The sequence below is a fragment of the Pieris brassicae genome, chromosome 4, assembly GCF_905147105.1.
Source record: "Pieris brassicae chromosome 4, ilPieBrab1.1, whole genome shotgun sequence".
Classification (NCBI taxonomy): domain Eukaryota; kingdom Metazoa; phylum Arthropoda; class Insecta; order Lepidoptera; family Pieridae; genus Pieris; species Pieris brassicae.
In genome coordinates, this window is record NC_059668.1 from 672,807 (window position 1) to 689,771 (window position 16,965).

The 16,965-nt window shown below is 36.8% G+C and overlaps 2 protein-coding genes across 5 annotated transcripts in view; one reads left to right on the forward strand and one right to left on the reverse strand.

Annotated features, from left to right (window-relative positions):
* The window catches only part of LOC123708247, a 35,067-nt gene extending 32,606 nt beyond the window's left edge, over positions 1-2,461 (forward strand). The window contains exons 13-17 of the mRNA XM_045658862.1: positions 95-458; positions 840-942; positions 1,150-1,593; positions 1,891-2,021; positions 2,325-2,461. Coding sequence (XP_045514818.1) covers positions 95-458; positions 840-942; positions 1,150-1,593; positions 1,891-2,021; positions 2,325-2,461 — 1,179 coding nt within the window. The remainder of the gene's footprint in view (positions 1-94; positions 459-839; positions 943-1,149; positions 1,594-1,890; positions 2,022-2,324) is intronic.
* Positions 2,462-6,040: 3,579 nt separating this feature from the next.
* LOC123708085 (protogenin B-like) overlaps positions 6,041-16,965 on the reverse strand; it is an 83,860-nt gene continuing 72,935 nt past the window's right edge. The window contains exons 14-23 of one of the 4 annotated variants that reach the window (XM_045658580.1): positions 15,793-15,936; positions 13,502-13,635; positions 12,999-13,162; positions 10,801-10,906; positions 9,975-10,123; positions 9,356-9,470; positions 8,480-8,591; positions 8,338-8,386; positions 7,743-7,823; positions 6,041-7,446 (exon numbers count right to left, since the gene is read on the reverse strand). In XM_045658580.1, the coding sequence (XP_045514536.1) occupies positions 7,183-7,446; positions 7,743-7,823; positions 8,338-8,386; positions 8,480-8,591; positions 9,356-9,470; positions 9,975-10,123; positions 10,801-10,906; positions 12,999-13,162; positions 13,502-13,635; positions 15,793-15,936 (1,318 nt within the window). In that variant the 3' untranslated portion in view covers positions 6,041-7,182. Of the gene's footprint in view, positions 7,447-7,742; positions 7,842-8,337; positions 8,387-8,479; positions 8,592-9,355; positions 9,471-9,974; positions 10,124-10,800; positions 10,907-12,998; positions 13,163-13,501; positions 13,636-15,792; positions 15,937-16,965 lie in introns of those variants that run through there. The other 3 variants (XR_006753570.1, XM_045658581.1, XM_045658582.1) reach the window with 3 other exon arrangements.

Sequence of the window (16,965 nt, forward strand, 5' to 3'; positions counted from 1 at the left end):
TCTTCAGAACCTAACTTTCCTTCAGACCCAATATTTGTAAATATTTTCTATTTGATAATTGTTTAACACTTAATGTATTACTAATCTATTTTAGGTGTTTGTCCTAAAAATTAAAACTCAAGACGTCCACGACAAACCGCCGGAAGTTATAGTGAAGACCACACGCAAAATATTTTCACCGATTGTCAGAAGTGGAGAGACCATACCTCGCGCAGTTATACCAGTAGACGTGGAAGAATTAGAACCAAGCCAGGCTAAATTCACTCAGCCAGTCCACGACTCGAAAACTTCTTTGCAATCTAAAAGCTCTGGAAAAAGTTCTGGAGATCTTCAAGATGATGAGCAGAAAAAAAAATTAAGACCACCCCTTCCCACTTCGCCGACATCGCAACGAAAGAAGGAAACTGCTCCGGCTATTAAAATTATGATTCAACGGTATAATAAAAAAATTAACGAAGGTAAGGAATATCCTTCGAATTCCATCATATATAAAACAATCATTGTTAATTTGGTTAAAAGTGTACACAATAAGAAAATTAGTCTCAAACGGTTGAAGAACGGACGAAAAGTCGGCCATTAATCTCTCCTAGTATAATCGCCAAGTTTTTGTTTTAAAAAAAGTTTTCTAAACATCTAAATAGATATAAATATGAAAAGCAAACGTTTATCTTATATAGTTTAGCCAAAAGTGGCATGATTTTGGCACTCAGATTACTGCGGCAACAATACATAGTATACAATTGAATCAAGGAACCAGTCATAGTATGTTCTACATATAAATACTAGTACTAGTATGGCTGCGTCTACCAAGAAATTTACTGCTTAATTTTATACCACAGCTCCACCTTCCGGCGGAGGTAGTGGCACCACATCTCCGTTATGGCGATCTCCAAAATCTGAAAGAAAACGTCCACCGGATATGCCTGTAGGAGTTAATATAAGGTATTTTATTAAAAGTATAACTACGTCACTGTTTTGTGTGAAGCGGCATTTAATTGACTATGGAACCTATTCGTTTATAGCGTCTACTGTTCGTTCGTTTCACCTAACACTATTCTGTCTTAGATTACTTGCATGATACAAGTTGTGTTTTATCGATAATTGTTGAAACCGTTGCCACGAACGTAATGAGACTTGTTCTTCTTCTAGAAATAACCCATTCCTAGAAAGAGAAGTTCAAAAATCCGCCAGCGCATGTCAATTATCGCAAGATCAAATATCAGAAAAATGCTTGACAACCGCAGACGATGGAGTCTTGAAATCCCACAGCGCGAACACATTGCATCCTCAAAACGAAGAAATTGAAGATATACGAGAAACAACACCAAGTATGGAGACAATTATACCACGAATGGAACAAATAAACCAGAATTTGGAAGAAATTAACCAGAAATCGGTAATGTTCGAAAAACCGGTATTAATAAACCCTAGTTTTATGAGGTCCATATCTGCGGTTGAAGATAATTGTACTTTAATCAGGATGACATCCCGAGCTGCCAGGATTAAGGAAGCGAGGGAACGGTTTCTTTCTTCTTCTCCTTCTATGAGAAGAGAAGGCACTAGTTCTGCCAGTGACTTAAGACCAGGTGATCGGTAAGTTTTTGAAGATAAGTCGGCCCTTAGTGAAAGTAAACCACTTTTACTATACTGCTTCTCTACTTGATTTATTCCGTTACAAATATCAATCTATAGCTTCTATGCAGGCTAGCTAGGCTACCGATATTCTCAGAACTTGACAGAAACAGAGCTACGCTGGCAAAACTTAAAAGCCTGATCTAGCTGAAATATACCTACCTGGTCTGAAAACCTTAGTCCGCACAAGGCAAACAGTATAGAGGTTACAAAGAAAGCTGATTGTTCTAAACGCTTACAAAAAAAACAATTTTCTAGGTCTAGTCAAGTAAGCTGCGAAAGCGATGCAGCGGAGGGTCAAAGTTCAACTCCAGACTCACCACTGGGCCGTAGTGCATCCACGGGAATGGTCAACGTAGAGCGGGAAACGTGGCAGAGAGTAGCTCAAAGTAATTGTTATTTTCGAAACCATCTTACTACATAGATAACGATTCCGATAGAATTTTCGTACCACAATAAGAAAAGAAATAAAAAAACTACATTGAAATTGGATATTGTTGTAAGATGCTAAATTGTTATATGTTTTGCAGTCATAGTCTATGCATTAAATACCCATTTATAATAAGTGTTTAGCGTAAATCTTATATGAAATCTGTATAGGCTTCGTGACTTTAAAGTTTTCGTGCTGTAATAATAATTGGCCAAATTTATACAGCAGCTATGTTCTACACTATCCAACATCTTTATTTCAGATGGTTCCAGGCGGGATCGCCCTAGATCCAGGTTTAGCTTAGCTCGTTTAGCCGCTAAGTTGCGACGAAGGGATGAAAGCGCGGTTTCAAGATTGTGTCGGCAAAGCCTTCTTGTACAATTAAGGAATAAACAATAACTTGTATACTTTGTTTTATCATAATATAAACCTAGTTGAGTGAATTTGCTTTCCGTCAAGTACTAGAACAGTACACACAAATATCATTAAACGATATATCGTTTATTAAAAACCTAAACATAACAATCAGATATACAGTATTTACAATTTTCTTAACCTACATAGTAATAATAATTAAAAATTGATAAAAAGAAAATTAAAACAAATTCCAAAAGTGTGATCCCTGTGTTTGTGTACCTTTAATTCTGGCATTTCTTCTGTGTATTGCTATACTCGTTGAGCGAAGAAAGCACCAGCTCTGGGGTCACTGGTATTATCTACCAGGCGCCAATCTTTAATTAGCGATAGAGCAATTGAACGCCACGGCCCAAGAATCTCTACTCCAAAGGATACTCCGAAGTTGGAGGACTCTTGTATTTTTATATAATAAAATAATTTATTTAAAAAAACAAGCACAACAATGTCGATTAGACTAGTTCATTTTATTGCTTTAGACTGGCCAGTACTTATAAGTTAATGTATCATACAGAATATGCATCTCAGAGAGATTACTTCGAGATTTTTTTTACAACTGAATCCTGACGCAATGAAGCACCGGATAGACATTTTTGCATATTCCCTCCATCGTGTTTTAGCTGTTATCAGCATTCTATGCTTGCGTAGTTTTGGATTTGGATTTGAGCAAGTGAGAAATGTTAATTGCGATTAAAGGTAAATAAAACACATTTTAATTTTCAATTTTTAATCGTTCAATCATGACAATATCATAGCAACATCTCGTGAGACACATTCAAAATGTGGGCAACAAAAGTCGCCGTATCAAAATGGGTTATCGAACAAAGTCATTTTATTATAAAACACTACTATTCAGTTAATATTAGTTATTATACCCAATAGAAACACTTACAAACAACGTTAATTGGTAATTTGGTTGAGGTAGATTCAATTATTTAAAAACTAATTTTCTTTTGTGGGAACACGATTATATTTTCAAATAAGATTATCATTAAATCCATGTATCTTGTTAACGTGTATTAATTTTTTTCCAAACAAAACTCGAATTAAATTTCCTTAACAATTATTTTGTTTTAGAGTTCCAAATCTATGTCTCAAACATTTCATATTGTCCATTTAGTTGGTAACTATTTTGATGAACACAAACTAAACTGCTAACTGCCGCTTTTGTGTCCAGCAAATAGGCCCCAATCTACTTAACTTTTCTTAAACACTTTGTAACAATTTCATAGTATTTGGTCCAAGGGTGGAGCGGTTCATGTTCCCACATCACGATTTGAAATATCTTAAAAGTATAAAATATTAAAATGAATACTAAACATTTTGATTAACATCCAACTTTAAATTAAAATCAATGTCGAACATAAAAATTACCTTAAAAGTAATTCTCTAGCGACTTAAAAATTTTAGAAAATCAAAAGGTTTCAATCCACAGTACATTAAACATGGATCGTGGCCATATTAATAATTATGTATACAACAACATCTCCGTCAACACTTGTGGTGAAAGATTCATTCCATTTATATTTTAAAATGTATTTGGTAATTAAGATTTTCGATGTCGCCTCTGTAAGATATTTTACATGTTTTCTTTGTATGAAAACTTATTGTCATAATTTACTTGAAAATATTAATTGGTAAGATTATCGAGCCCGACTCTTGCCCCAAATGCGCACGGGACCAAAGGCACAATTATGTTCTGACAAACGACATCGCTTTCGGTCGGTTTTAAACAGAAATACAAATTTGTAAATTATAATCAAGAATGAATCCTTCAATCCACGCCAAAGCTTTAGCGTACCAAATAATAACACAACTACAAATAAATATAAGCCCTGAACAATCCGGCATTATTGGACGCGTTTAATAAGTACATACCAAAATCGCTGGCAACACCGAAGCCAAAGGAAACTCAGATATAATAGACATAACACTTTTTTATGACAAACGGACGATAAGAAATGTCATATCTATGGTTTAAATGCTTGAAAGCATAACAACACAATAAAATCGGTCGTTTATTATCGAAAATAGCAACACTATTCCGTTAACTATATCGGATTCTGATAAAAAAATCTGCAATTGTCTGAAAAATACTGTAATAGATAAATTATGAAATTGATATATCCCTCGATTGTACAATTACTCCCAAACATGGTTATACTATAACAATATCCTATACTATTTGTAAGGCTTTGTCAAACGTTTTTACCACGAGGCAATATTTAGGTCGCTGGGCGGTTTCAATATTTAGCCACGTAATGTGCTGTTAATAAAATGTTGGCCACAGTTGCTCTATTTATTATAAGTGATGATTGGCATCTCTAATATAATATAATAAATTATAAGGGTACAAAAATTATAAGTTTAGCTTTATTTATTAACTCCGTATCCTCTGCGGTAAAAACGTGTAAACAGTACCTTCAGTGTCGCTATATAACATTTAATTAAAACTTAATATAAAAAATCTGTAAGGAGACAACTATTGCAGCCAATATGGAATGTGCAGTAACAAAAATAGCTATTGTAAAGTGGAATGAGTTACCCGTGTAATGTGACCGCTAGGTGGCGCTGACTTATATTATAAAAATTATAAATTGTAATTTTTTACATAAAAGTCCTCCCTAATAAATAATATCTTATTGTAGATTAATACACAAAAGATGGTAATTTAACGGCTAATTCAGGGCGGTGGCAAATCTTTATTTGTACTTGGATCTCTCCCATTTATTGACATATTTAAATTTTTAGCCCTTAATCGACGATTTAGAGTACAGCTGGTGGTTTGAGATTCAGAGTACAGTATTTTTACCGTTGATAGAATCGTGCCCAACATAATCAATTATCAAGTCGATGAAGAAAACGCAGATAGATTTATCTTATTCAAAATTATTTAGTAACTTGCAATCTCTTGCGAGATAGATACTGACGGACAGGAGGTGGATCGTCAGATGCAATGATCGAAGGTGAGTCAAAAAACTCCTATTCCAGTCTCTGAATCTCGGCTTCGACGAATTGTCTGTGACAATTATACTTTTGTGTTACAGCGCCATCTGTCGCGACTTATTCGAACCTTGAACTAAATTATTGCAAAACGATTAAACGTATCGAGGCACATACATCAGGCTTTTATTCGAAATCATTTCCAAGGACGGAAAAGCCATTCTTGTAAATTGAGAATAAAAAATCTGTACAAGGAAGAACTTAGAACGATCCACTACGGCAACTGAAGACGGAGCGAGTACGGTCGGCGACGCGCACGATCGTCGTCGCCCGACGTACGCTAATAATTTCACTACAGTTGTACATAATTCAGGTTTATTGCGTTGGGTGACAACAGTTTGGTAAATAAAATAAATAATATAAGTATACACAACCCAGAGTGAACTTGTATACAGAATAGCGTCAAAGAAACTTTAATACCTAACGTAGCTATAATACAAAACGCGTACATACTATGAACTGCTTTCACAAATCTCGCGAGAAACAATCGAAGGAATCGTATCGGGAAAATCTCATACGATTTTCGCACTTCGACAGTCCGAAATCGCGTCTCGTACGCACAGACACGAGGGGGACAGAACGACGCAACAAAACAACAGCAAAATCCCTTCGAAAACCAACGCGGACCACAAACCACGGACGTCTTAGACCCTGTGTAAACCTAGCGACGTTATACTTCTAGCCTAAAGAGCTCACACTAAATCTAAAACTAACTGTAATTGAAGTATCAGGTACATAGTCGGCGATTAAATTTAAACTGAGTTTATATTTACAAACGTACGTGTTATAAACAGACATTTTAATTCGACACTTAGTAATGAGCATAATTTATTGCTTGTTTGCAACCCTTTAAAAGAAAATAATTGCCATATCCTCTATCCGTCACACTCAAAGTGTGGCGTGTCAAACGCCTATCGGATTTGACGTATGCGAGTCGAGCTTATCGCTGAGTCCCCGTTTTTCCTGTCCCGAATCATTATAACTGTTTATTTAGACTTGAATTCACAGAACAGCATCGCCGATACGGTACCGCTCTAGTCGTTTTCTAAGCACAGAGTAAATAATAAAATAGGCTGCAAACGTAAACGCAAACGTACACATTTGTTGCAAGGGTTGAAGGTAATTCCTGTGGACTTAATACTATGAAATAAATAATGTTGCCGAATCGTTGGGCCAACTTAACAAATACCTTATAACCAAGTAAATGAGGTAGATCGTCATTGTGATATGGAATAAATAACGAACGGTGATGAGTCTCACGAGCGAGAGGGTGGGGCCGAAACGCCGACCACGCCCTCCGCACGTCAATATTCAACAATTTATTAGACTATTTGTCATATAATAGTAATAGTGTTTCGTTGCAATATTACTCTATCTAATGAATTTGTGTTCGATAAACGGGTGTGCGTTAAACATACGTGGAATGTAGGGGTATGGGGGGGGGGGGGGGGGGAACTGTAGCTTCTTAGGCTTAAGGAAATAAATATGTACATGTGTGTGTTTGGTTATTTTGTACGCTCGTGTGACGCGGAGGCCCTCGCACGCGTTTGTCGTCGGACGCATACGCGCGTGCGTCGGTCGGAATAGGAACAAAACTCAGCCTGAGCCTCGAAATAAAATACAAAACTCCTATCGTTAAAACCGGGACCGGTTAGGGGGCCGCCTACCCCTGTGTGATTCTGAACAAAGGGCGTCGCGCGATCTCAACCGTTGGGCTGAAGGGTGGGTTGGATTTTGCTGTTGTCCAGTTGAAACGTGCCGTGGGTCAGTTCGGAGTTCATGTTGTCGTCGGGGAGTTTGAAGGAGCCGTTGGAGCGAGAGGGGATCAGGTCGGGCGGGGGGCGGGAGGTGTCCAGGAGACCGCCGAACGAGCATTCGGCCGTTCGCTCGGGTTCGCGAGACACGTCGAACGAGTCGAATGCGTCGAAACGACGGGCTTTCTTCACTTTTCCGTTTGGGGTTTTCGTCTGAAAACGAAAATAATTGAAGTTATATAAATATCGATGCTCCCCTTTAAATTCCTGACGAAATAGTCTTAGGGTTTCACGGTCTCAATACCCAACACATCTAAACACTTTACTAACTAGGTAGAAAGTATATTATTAATTCAATAAAGCCTCATTAAAGATACTGTTAAGATGAAGTTGACATATAACTAGTAGATGTGTACATAGTGTAATAACCCCCCGGCTCCCCTTGCCGCACTTAAATCGGGAAATAAATATGGCCTATGTAAGACTTTTTTTAAAGATTATATACTTACGGCAGGATTGTCAATAATGTGCACGTGTCCGTTGAGCAGCGGCTCCCGGCCGTTGCCCCTTGGCCCACTCGCGCCCACCGCCTGTGGACGTCATAACATCTTCCGATATTTTGAGTCTTATCGATAATTACGTGGGAATTCATGAGATATTTACGGAGACTTTAACGGTTAAATTATCAAAAACAGGTGCAAATCATACTGAATCATTAAGTTTCTGGCTTTTAAAAATATATTGAAAATTGAGTTTAAAATTTTTATTTTTTATTTCAGTAAATCAAAACGCCAATTTCTGTCAAACTTTTTAAATTGAGATGGCATTAAACAAAGATTAAAAAAAAACTATCCATTAGTTAATTATATTATATAATAAGTTATTTACATGGAATCTTATATGTAATCTATTTACCAGACCTGCCCACATTATTTACTTACGTATAATCTTGTATACGTATCCGCCATAAATACGTAATATCGAAAATTACTAAACTGATTTTAATGATATTTGAAAATATTAATAGTGTATAAATATTTTCCAACACATTTGTCATATCACCTGCTTATTGACATCGTTTTTAAAATAGAAAAATATCCTTACCCTCATTTCGGCTTCTTCGGTCACGCCTTGCGTCGTTTGGACTCGACTCCTGCGCAGAGATACAGACCGAATTAAAATATATAAAAACTAAAGTGTTTTTGGTTTGACGCGCCAATTGTAAGTAAAATTAAGTTCCACTAACCGTGTAGGCATTCTGTTCCTAGCATTTTTCTTTTTCCTCCAGACGCAAACAAAAATGGCGATCAACACGCAAAACACGCAAAGCAGGCAAAAACCAACGCCCAAACCGATGCCTGTCAACACAAACATGTTATAGTTAATAGCTTACTTATAAACGTTAATTATTGCTATCCACCTACTCTGTAGGATACGAAATGAAAGAAATGGCAACATTTTGACAACGGCGCAGTTGAGTTATACAAGTTAATGCTTGATTAGTTAACGATAGTCAGGGTTGTTTAAAAGATTTTCTAACCAATTTAATTCTTCATTAAATATTTTAAGTTATTTTTATTTCTTAAACGACTCTGGGTAGCGTTTAGTCTATAGACGCGTTTTATAAGGGGATTAGTGCACACCTAGCAACTACCATTTAAAAATACTATAAATAGAAATCTTGAGACGTCTTCTAGAAAATTCTATAATGTTTATTGGAATAAATAGTTTACATTTAACGATTTTAAACACGATTCATTGATGTGTTCGTATATAATCAAAAACGTTTCAAGTTTTCCATAAATAGAATGAATAAAGGAAAAAATTATGTCGCAAGTGGTTTTAAGTAGGAAGTGCTGAAAAAACGCCAATTTCATGCTCAATCGTGAAAAAAATGTTAGTGAAATAAGTTTTTCTCTCTCTCACTCTCACTCTCTCTCTCACTCTCACTCTCACTCTCACTCTCACTCTCACTCTCACTCTAATTTTATGGTCTATTATGCTATTTTACTCTGTCGCTCAACAATAATTACCATTTTAATGTGCCATAGAGCAAAATTTCTCCAATTTTTAAAACGGAAAATAGCTCATTTGACAAACAATTAATTAAAAAATCCCATACCCAATTGGTGGCCGAAGCTTCCATCGGCTGGTCTGGCGGGAATATTCAGCATCTGGCTGTGACCTCCCTCTGCCACCAACACGTGAACTGGCAGCGAAGGTGTCAAGTCATGGATCTGAAAATTTAATTCATTATTATAAACAGAAAGCAGAAAAGACATTTTCGCTTGAGGATTGATTTTAAATTATTATATAATATAATTTCACCATAAATCACAATTAACTTTGGGCAATTTGGGAGTAAGGGAGATAATAAAACAAAATTATCTACAAAAGAATAAAGATGGATTCTTTTAATAAACTAAAATACAGCGATTTATAGTCTCTTTCCATAATTGTCTGGTCCAACACCAATGAGTAGTGATGAGGGGTGATCGACCTCGTCTTCTCCCTACCATTACCAGGTTAACGAGGCCATTCGGTTGCCTCCTTGCAATATGAACAAAGTAGCTAAGCATCCGTTCGTAAATATGTTTTGATAGTTGTCAGTTTTTAAATTATTTCCTTAAAGAGCTTCAATTCGTCAGGCGTCTTCTCGAGATCTGGGAAACCTGAATCTAGTTCAAAATGGAAACATCTGTTTGCGTTTTAACACTTTATTAAGTTATCAAGACATATACCTCGATACTGGTGTCTGTGACCCTATACAGCTTCCAGGTGTCGATGGGCTGTGTGACGTTTTGGGACACTCGAACTTCGCGACTCGCCCCCTTCGGCCACCAGACGCGTACATCGCTTCCGCTGTAAGAGTACTCCAGGTCTTTCGCTTCTGAAATATAACGCATTATATGTTGAAGTAAACTCGGTAAATATCAAAAGAAAATAAATTGCCTCTCAAACACGATAGTACAATTAAATAGATGTATTTTCACGTGAACTCTATAAGAGAATTATCGTTGAACTCTCTGTTGATTTATTTGAGTAAGATTGCAAAAATTAATCATTGTATTGACTATTTCCTGTCATTTGAATGAGCGATCGAGCCGCCATCTTGTCGAGGCGCCAAATTGTCTTTACCTCACTCTGCTCCAGGTCATTTCTGATTCATTCCAATTTGTATCGTGGTAGGAAGCAGACATATCACTTCCAAGTTAAACAGTGAATATATTTCTTTATAACGGATACTGTGTGTGTATAATTTTCGTGCCCTAACAAGAATTACAACACTCTCGTTAAACCTAAACTTAAGCTTATATAAAAAATTTAACGATTATTTAAATAATCCTAATCCTTGGGATTGATTTGCTCCAGTTCAAACAGTTGGCGGCGGCGGCTACGCCCTTGACTTGCGAAATGCTAGTAAATGTCAATTTACAATTAATTTAATTTTTATTTGTATTGGAATTAAGATGACATGACACATGAATATCCACATGAAAACTGCTAATAAAATGTATAAGTTTGTTTTTAATTTTTTATCAAAAATTACTAAATTATATTACTCACGCATATCCTTCATCTGCGGTGGGACATTCAGTACGGTACTGTGGGCCAAGGGTTGATATCCTGACACGACAACAAATGTCGATTCTGTCGGCTCTATGCCGCTTATCTGGAGAGATAAACATTGAATTTTATTTAAATTTTGTTACATTTAAAGAAAAACATATAACATAAAAAATACAAATACATGAGGTGCATCTTATCCTATACTAGTCTTAATTAAATAACATTTTGATACATTTATATATGTATTAACAAAGTGATATTTAGCGATAAAGACTTTTGTCTTTAGTCCTAATATTGATACGCAATACGCAAATATTAAAAAAAACATTGAGTATCACTATCAACCTTAAAATAATATTTAATTGCCTAAAATATTCATGATCAGCGAGTAGACATGATTGTTGTGATTAATTTATTGAAGTATTGTCATTAACGCCTTCTATTATTATCAATTTCTAACTTTCACAGCGCTTTACAACACCTGTTTTTTTTTAATGGATTATATTTATATTATTTATTAACATATGGTGTAAATATAAACACAATTTTAAATTAACAAAACAGTCAATGTATGAGCATCCAATAACAAATAACAACTGACTCACATACAACTCGGTTACCTACGTGCACGCACATATACGCGAGTGCGAGTAAAAAAGATGTCGATAAAGTCCATGAATATAAATAACATGTATATATGTCGCAGTAAAGTAGTTAAATCAGAGAGTTAATTGAATCTCTAGACAGTTAGTTAAAAATCGATATTCAATCAAGTCGCTAAAGTTCTGTCAGACAAGTGAGTGAACGAAACGTTTAACGAGTTTCCTAAACGTCCCTAGTCAACATGACTTTTTTTTTATGAAGGAGGTAAAAATGCACAACTGCAGGCCCGCGAGCGCATGCAGTCGCTATCGCGGGGACTGTGGGGATGGTTAACTCTTATCCCTCTGCTAATCAGAGGGGAGAAACCCGACCCACTAAAATTTCCTCCTGAGCCCTCCATATCGCCTGCTATGCCGGACACATTCATTCTGAATGAATGACGTCTGGCACCGCATTGAGTCCCCCGGGGGTCGCACTAGGCATTCAACCCAGGGAACTCAGGCGAATATGACTACATACGGGCTCAGCGACGGCGCAGGGGGATACTGTTGGGCAAACGCTCCTCGCGTCTTGCCCCCGCACCCCCGCCTCGCCGCCGCCGAGAACAACCCCTCCGGGGCACCACAATGGTGGCAGATGGGAAGGGTTTCCCGCCTCGCCACTTTGTGCAGATACCGCCCAAAGTACCCATGCCCAGACGCCCCGGAGAGCCCTCTTGCGATCATTATAGATAGAGCGAAGGCCCTCCGTGACATCGGGACCATCTCTCCTCCTCCTCTGACTCCTGTAGTAGGCCCTTCTAGCCTCGCTACATGCGCCACGGAGATTGCTAATCTCCGACGTCCACCAGTAGACCGCTCTCCTCCCCTTCGGCGGCCTCCATTAGGCATTGCCGCTTTCGACACCCTTCGGAGACTCAGACCCAGTTCGCCAGCTCCTTCATCCACATCCACAACACTAGTGGGCGCACACCACCCCTCTATAATGGCCATCTCCTCCGCAATCTGGCGGTCCAGTCGACGTACCGACCAGCGGGGGAAGCTCTTCCGACTCTGGGGAGTCTGGCCCCGCACTCCCCACCTCATCGAAGTAGAGACCCACAACCGGATATATCGGTGATCCGATAGGGTCTCCACTTCGTCCAGAACGCTCCACGCCGTCGTAACTCGAGCCGCCGCCGCAGAAGCAAGGGTCACATCGACCCTTGAACTGCCCTGCGGGCGGATGCAGGTGGGCTCCGTTCCCTCATTTAGGAAAACGAGGCCCAACTCCGCCGCCCACTCCGCCGCCCACTCCTCCAAGACAACATGACTAATCTAACCTAACCAACCAACCACCACGTTTTCGACGCTGCTTTATTTAAATCAAAATGCTAGAGACTTGATTGAATATCGACATTTAATTAACTGTCTAGAGATTCAATTAACTCTCCTATTTAAGTACTTTACTGCAACATATACAAACACATTTCCATTATGAGTTCAAATGAAATCCGGTAATTAATGAGAAGACAATGGACCTCTTGGGCAGTCTACCTCTCGTAGGCAGAAATCTATATTTTAAGAATCGGAACACTCAGATAAAATACTTACAACGGCACTATTGGCATTCGTATTAACAAACGGCCATTGCTCGATTGGCTCCTTGAGCCTCGCGGAATACCGTACTGTGTAGTTGAATGCGTCGCCACTCCACGTTATACGCACTGCGCTCGAGTTAACGAACGCGTACGTTAAGTTCCTGAATAGTTTCGAACCTGTAATATAACTTATATTATATCATAGTGTATATATCTCCGTCTAAATATGGATTACATTTTATAAGTAAAGAGAAAAATTAAAAAATCAATTTAGAAATTGGCATTAGATAGAAAAGTGAATCACGTAAGATGCGATAATGTAACAATTACATTTAGATGATAATTCACATTTACAGTCTGGCTAAACTCCTCAAGACATCAGCTCTTCCATTAAAGCAGACCTAAGACAATTCTGGTGTGAACACATCCTTATAAAAAAATATATTAGACATTTCCCGAGACTGGATTATATGAAAAATAGCAATAATAGTTGAATAATAGTAACATAGTGCATACCCTGACTAGCAGTGACGACATGGTACGGTTCGCTGAAGACACTTGCGCGTGCGCGGCCCGGAATTCGCGCCTGAACGCGCACCTCGTACTCGCTGCCCGGCTCTAAGTTCTCTACTGTCGCATTTGTTTTTAAACTGTGGTACAAATGATAACATATATAAAATGCGAAAAGACGATAATTTCTATATGAGGTTTGTAGTTTCATTCTTTTAGTCACAGTATTTTAAAGTAGGCTTTGTCAAATCAAATTGTATTTCAACTGTAAGTTGAAAACATAAATATAAACAATGGTTCCTATATGGGTTGTGAACACAAAGTCAAGCAATCGGCGCCACTCTGAACAGCCTTTTCCTTCATCGTTAGAATGAACTGTGCCCAAAAATTATCTGCCAAGTCGAGCAACAAACGCGGCAAGGCCGAAGGCCCAACCTTTTCTCAGAAATGCTCTTTTTCGAGACCCTATTGTGGATAAATTAGAAGCCTAAATTAATATTATTGAATTGCCAATCGCACTAAACAACAAAATTTAACTTATTAGACACAAACATAACTTTTATTACTAACAAAACACACACACAGAAACACATAAAATAACAATAATCATGATTTTAATGAAAAAGGTTTAATTGTGTAATGCGTGTGTGCTGTGGTTGTATTATTTGTGAGATATCTGTGCTTCCAGGCGATAATATTCATGTATTCATGTATTAATGTATTTATTTGCATTCCATAACATTTACAAAAGATGTTTATGAGGCTTAAAGCTAAGTACAATATTATGGACCCTGTTAGGGCACAGCAAAAGAAGGCATTACGAAACCTATATAACATAGCTAATAGCAACACAATAAAAAACAGCACATAAAACTTCACACTCCCGGCTAGTACCAATTACATAGAATAACATTTTTTTATTTATTGAATTTTGTATATTTAGGGATTAATAATCATGAAATTAAGCTATATTTTTATCTTCTAGGTACTCATTAACGCTATAATAACATTTACGTATAAGAAGTTTTTTTAGTTTGTTTGTAAATATATGTATCTTTTTTTCATTTCTTAGTGTCTCCGGTAGTTTATTATAAATTTTGATTGACATGACTAGTGGGCTTGATGCATGTATTTGTAATCGGGAAGATGGTAGGTTTAGGCGTTTTTTTGTGTCGAAGTGTATATCTTGTCTGTATGTCTTCGCGTGTGGTATATTATTGTGATATTGATACGGTCACTATAAGATCAAGGTGAGCTAATTACGTAATAACTTAAGACAGTAGAACTCTCGAGTAGGAACTGAACAAATTAAGCAAGTTAACTCTTTGATAACCTCATGTAGTGTATTGCATTCATTTGTCGTTTTTTTTGTGAATTGGCGGCAAATCTGAAACTCTTGTTACACGAGAAAATGAACCTAACGCAAAAAAAATCGGTCAATGATTTATTATGAATTTCGTTGTGGGCTTAATCAACAACAAAGGCTGCGATCAGCATTTCTTAATGAAGCCCCATCTCGTGCCACTATTTACAATTGGTTTGACGAGTTTAAGCGTGGCCGTAGAAATCTCAATGATGATCCGCGTGTGGTCCTTTAACAGCGACTACTGAAGATGACATCAGTGCTGTGCGACGCAAATAGAGGAAGATAAGAGAGTGACCTATCAGCAGATACGAGGAAGCCTAGGCATTGGTTTGAGTCAAGTTCAAAGGCGAAGATTTAGGCGTCAGGAAGCTTTGTACCAGATGGATTCCCCATACTTTAACGTATGACCAGAAACACCTTCCCATGGACTGGCGAATATTTGGCTATGGCAGGTGTCGAGATGGTAGGTCATCCGCCATACAGTCCTGACCTGGCGCCCTGCTACATTCCCAAGAACTAAAGATACAATTCGAGGTATTCGCTTTGCGAGCCCTGAAGATGCGGTGAAAGCGTTCGAAAATGCCATAGAAGAGATCCCAAGGGAAGAATGAGTTCACAGCTTTTCTCAGTGTTTCCATCGAATGTGACGTTGAGTAGAGAGGAACGAAGATTACTTTCTTTCTACATTAAGCCGTTTTTCATTTTCTAAACATTTTCAGTGTTACCTGGTACCATTAATATGTTTTGAACTTCAATGTTTGGTTTTTTTTTAATGTTTTGTGTCATTGCCATGTCATGAAGTGTAATTTTAAATCCTTAGTATTGTAGGAGAAAAAGATGGCGATTTAAAAGAGGACATTTTGATACCAATTCTTCATAGTGTAATGTGACTTTTAAATAAATAAACTTTCAATAATGATATATGGCTCACCTCTCCTGACAATCCTCAGTGGCCTCCAACTTCCGCACACAAACAAGGAACGTATACCGTTCGGCACCCTCGCATTGCCAAGAAACGGTCAGGTTGCTCTCCATCACGTCCACGACTCGCAGGCCGTAGGGGACGGCGATCCGCCTGAATGAAAATATTTTCATCCATCATTTAATAATATTAAAAAAAATCGAATTATAAAAATGAATAATAATTTCATCGAATTATAAACATGAATAATAATTTCATCGAATTATAAAAATGAATAATAATTTCATCGAATTATAAAAATGAATAATAATTTCATCGAATTATAAACATGAATAATAATTTCATCGAATTATAAACATGAATAATAATTTCATCGAATTATAAAAATGAATAATAATTTCATCGAATTATAAACATGAATAATAATTTCATCGAATTATAAAAATGAATAATAATTTCATCGAATTATAAACATGAATAATAATTTCATCGAATTATAAAAATGAATAATAATTTCATCGAATTATAAAAATGAATAATTCCATCGAATTATAAATACTACGTAAACATGAGTTATTAACTTATTAATATAAAGCACTTAAACGAACAGAGTATACACAAGTCGAAAAGTGATTTTCAGTTGGCGCTTAGTAGTACTGGTGACTACAGAACTGCTTTTATCGCTCAAGGATAAGTATCGAAATATAGGGACCAATTTTTTTTTAATTTTTTTTTTATCAATTTTTAATTATTATTATTACTATGTAGGTTAAGAATATTTTAAATACTATTGTTAGGGTGCTTAGAAAATAATCGTGACGTCATCTGACGGTAGTAGTGTCAGCATTAAATTAACAGCTGTTTGTAATTTGTTGTAATTGATTAGAAAAGTGTTCTACGTTTATTATGAATTAAGTGTTGTAGTTAAGTGTTTAAATTGATTTTAAAATTGCAAAATAATAAAAAACAGTGTAATTTGTGTAAATTGTTTTTTTTTTAATAAACTTCGACTTCTGATCCTAAAACTATGTATTTGTGTATGTGTGTGTGTGTGTAAATTACACACAAAATTTGTTTATCCATATTTGACTATTAACAATCGTTATTTCACGATTATCACTAATGTCAGATTAATAAGAATTATCTTTAGATAATTTATATAAACGCTGACGTTTTGATATG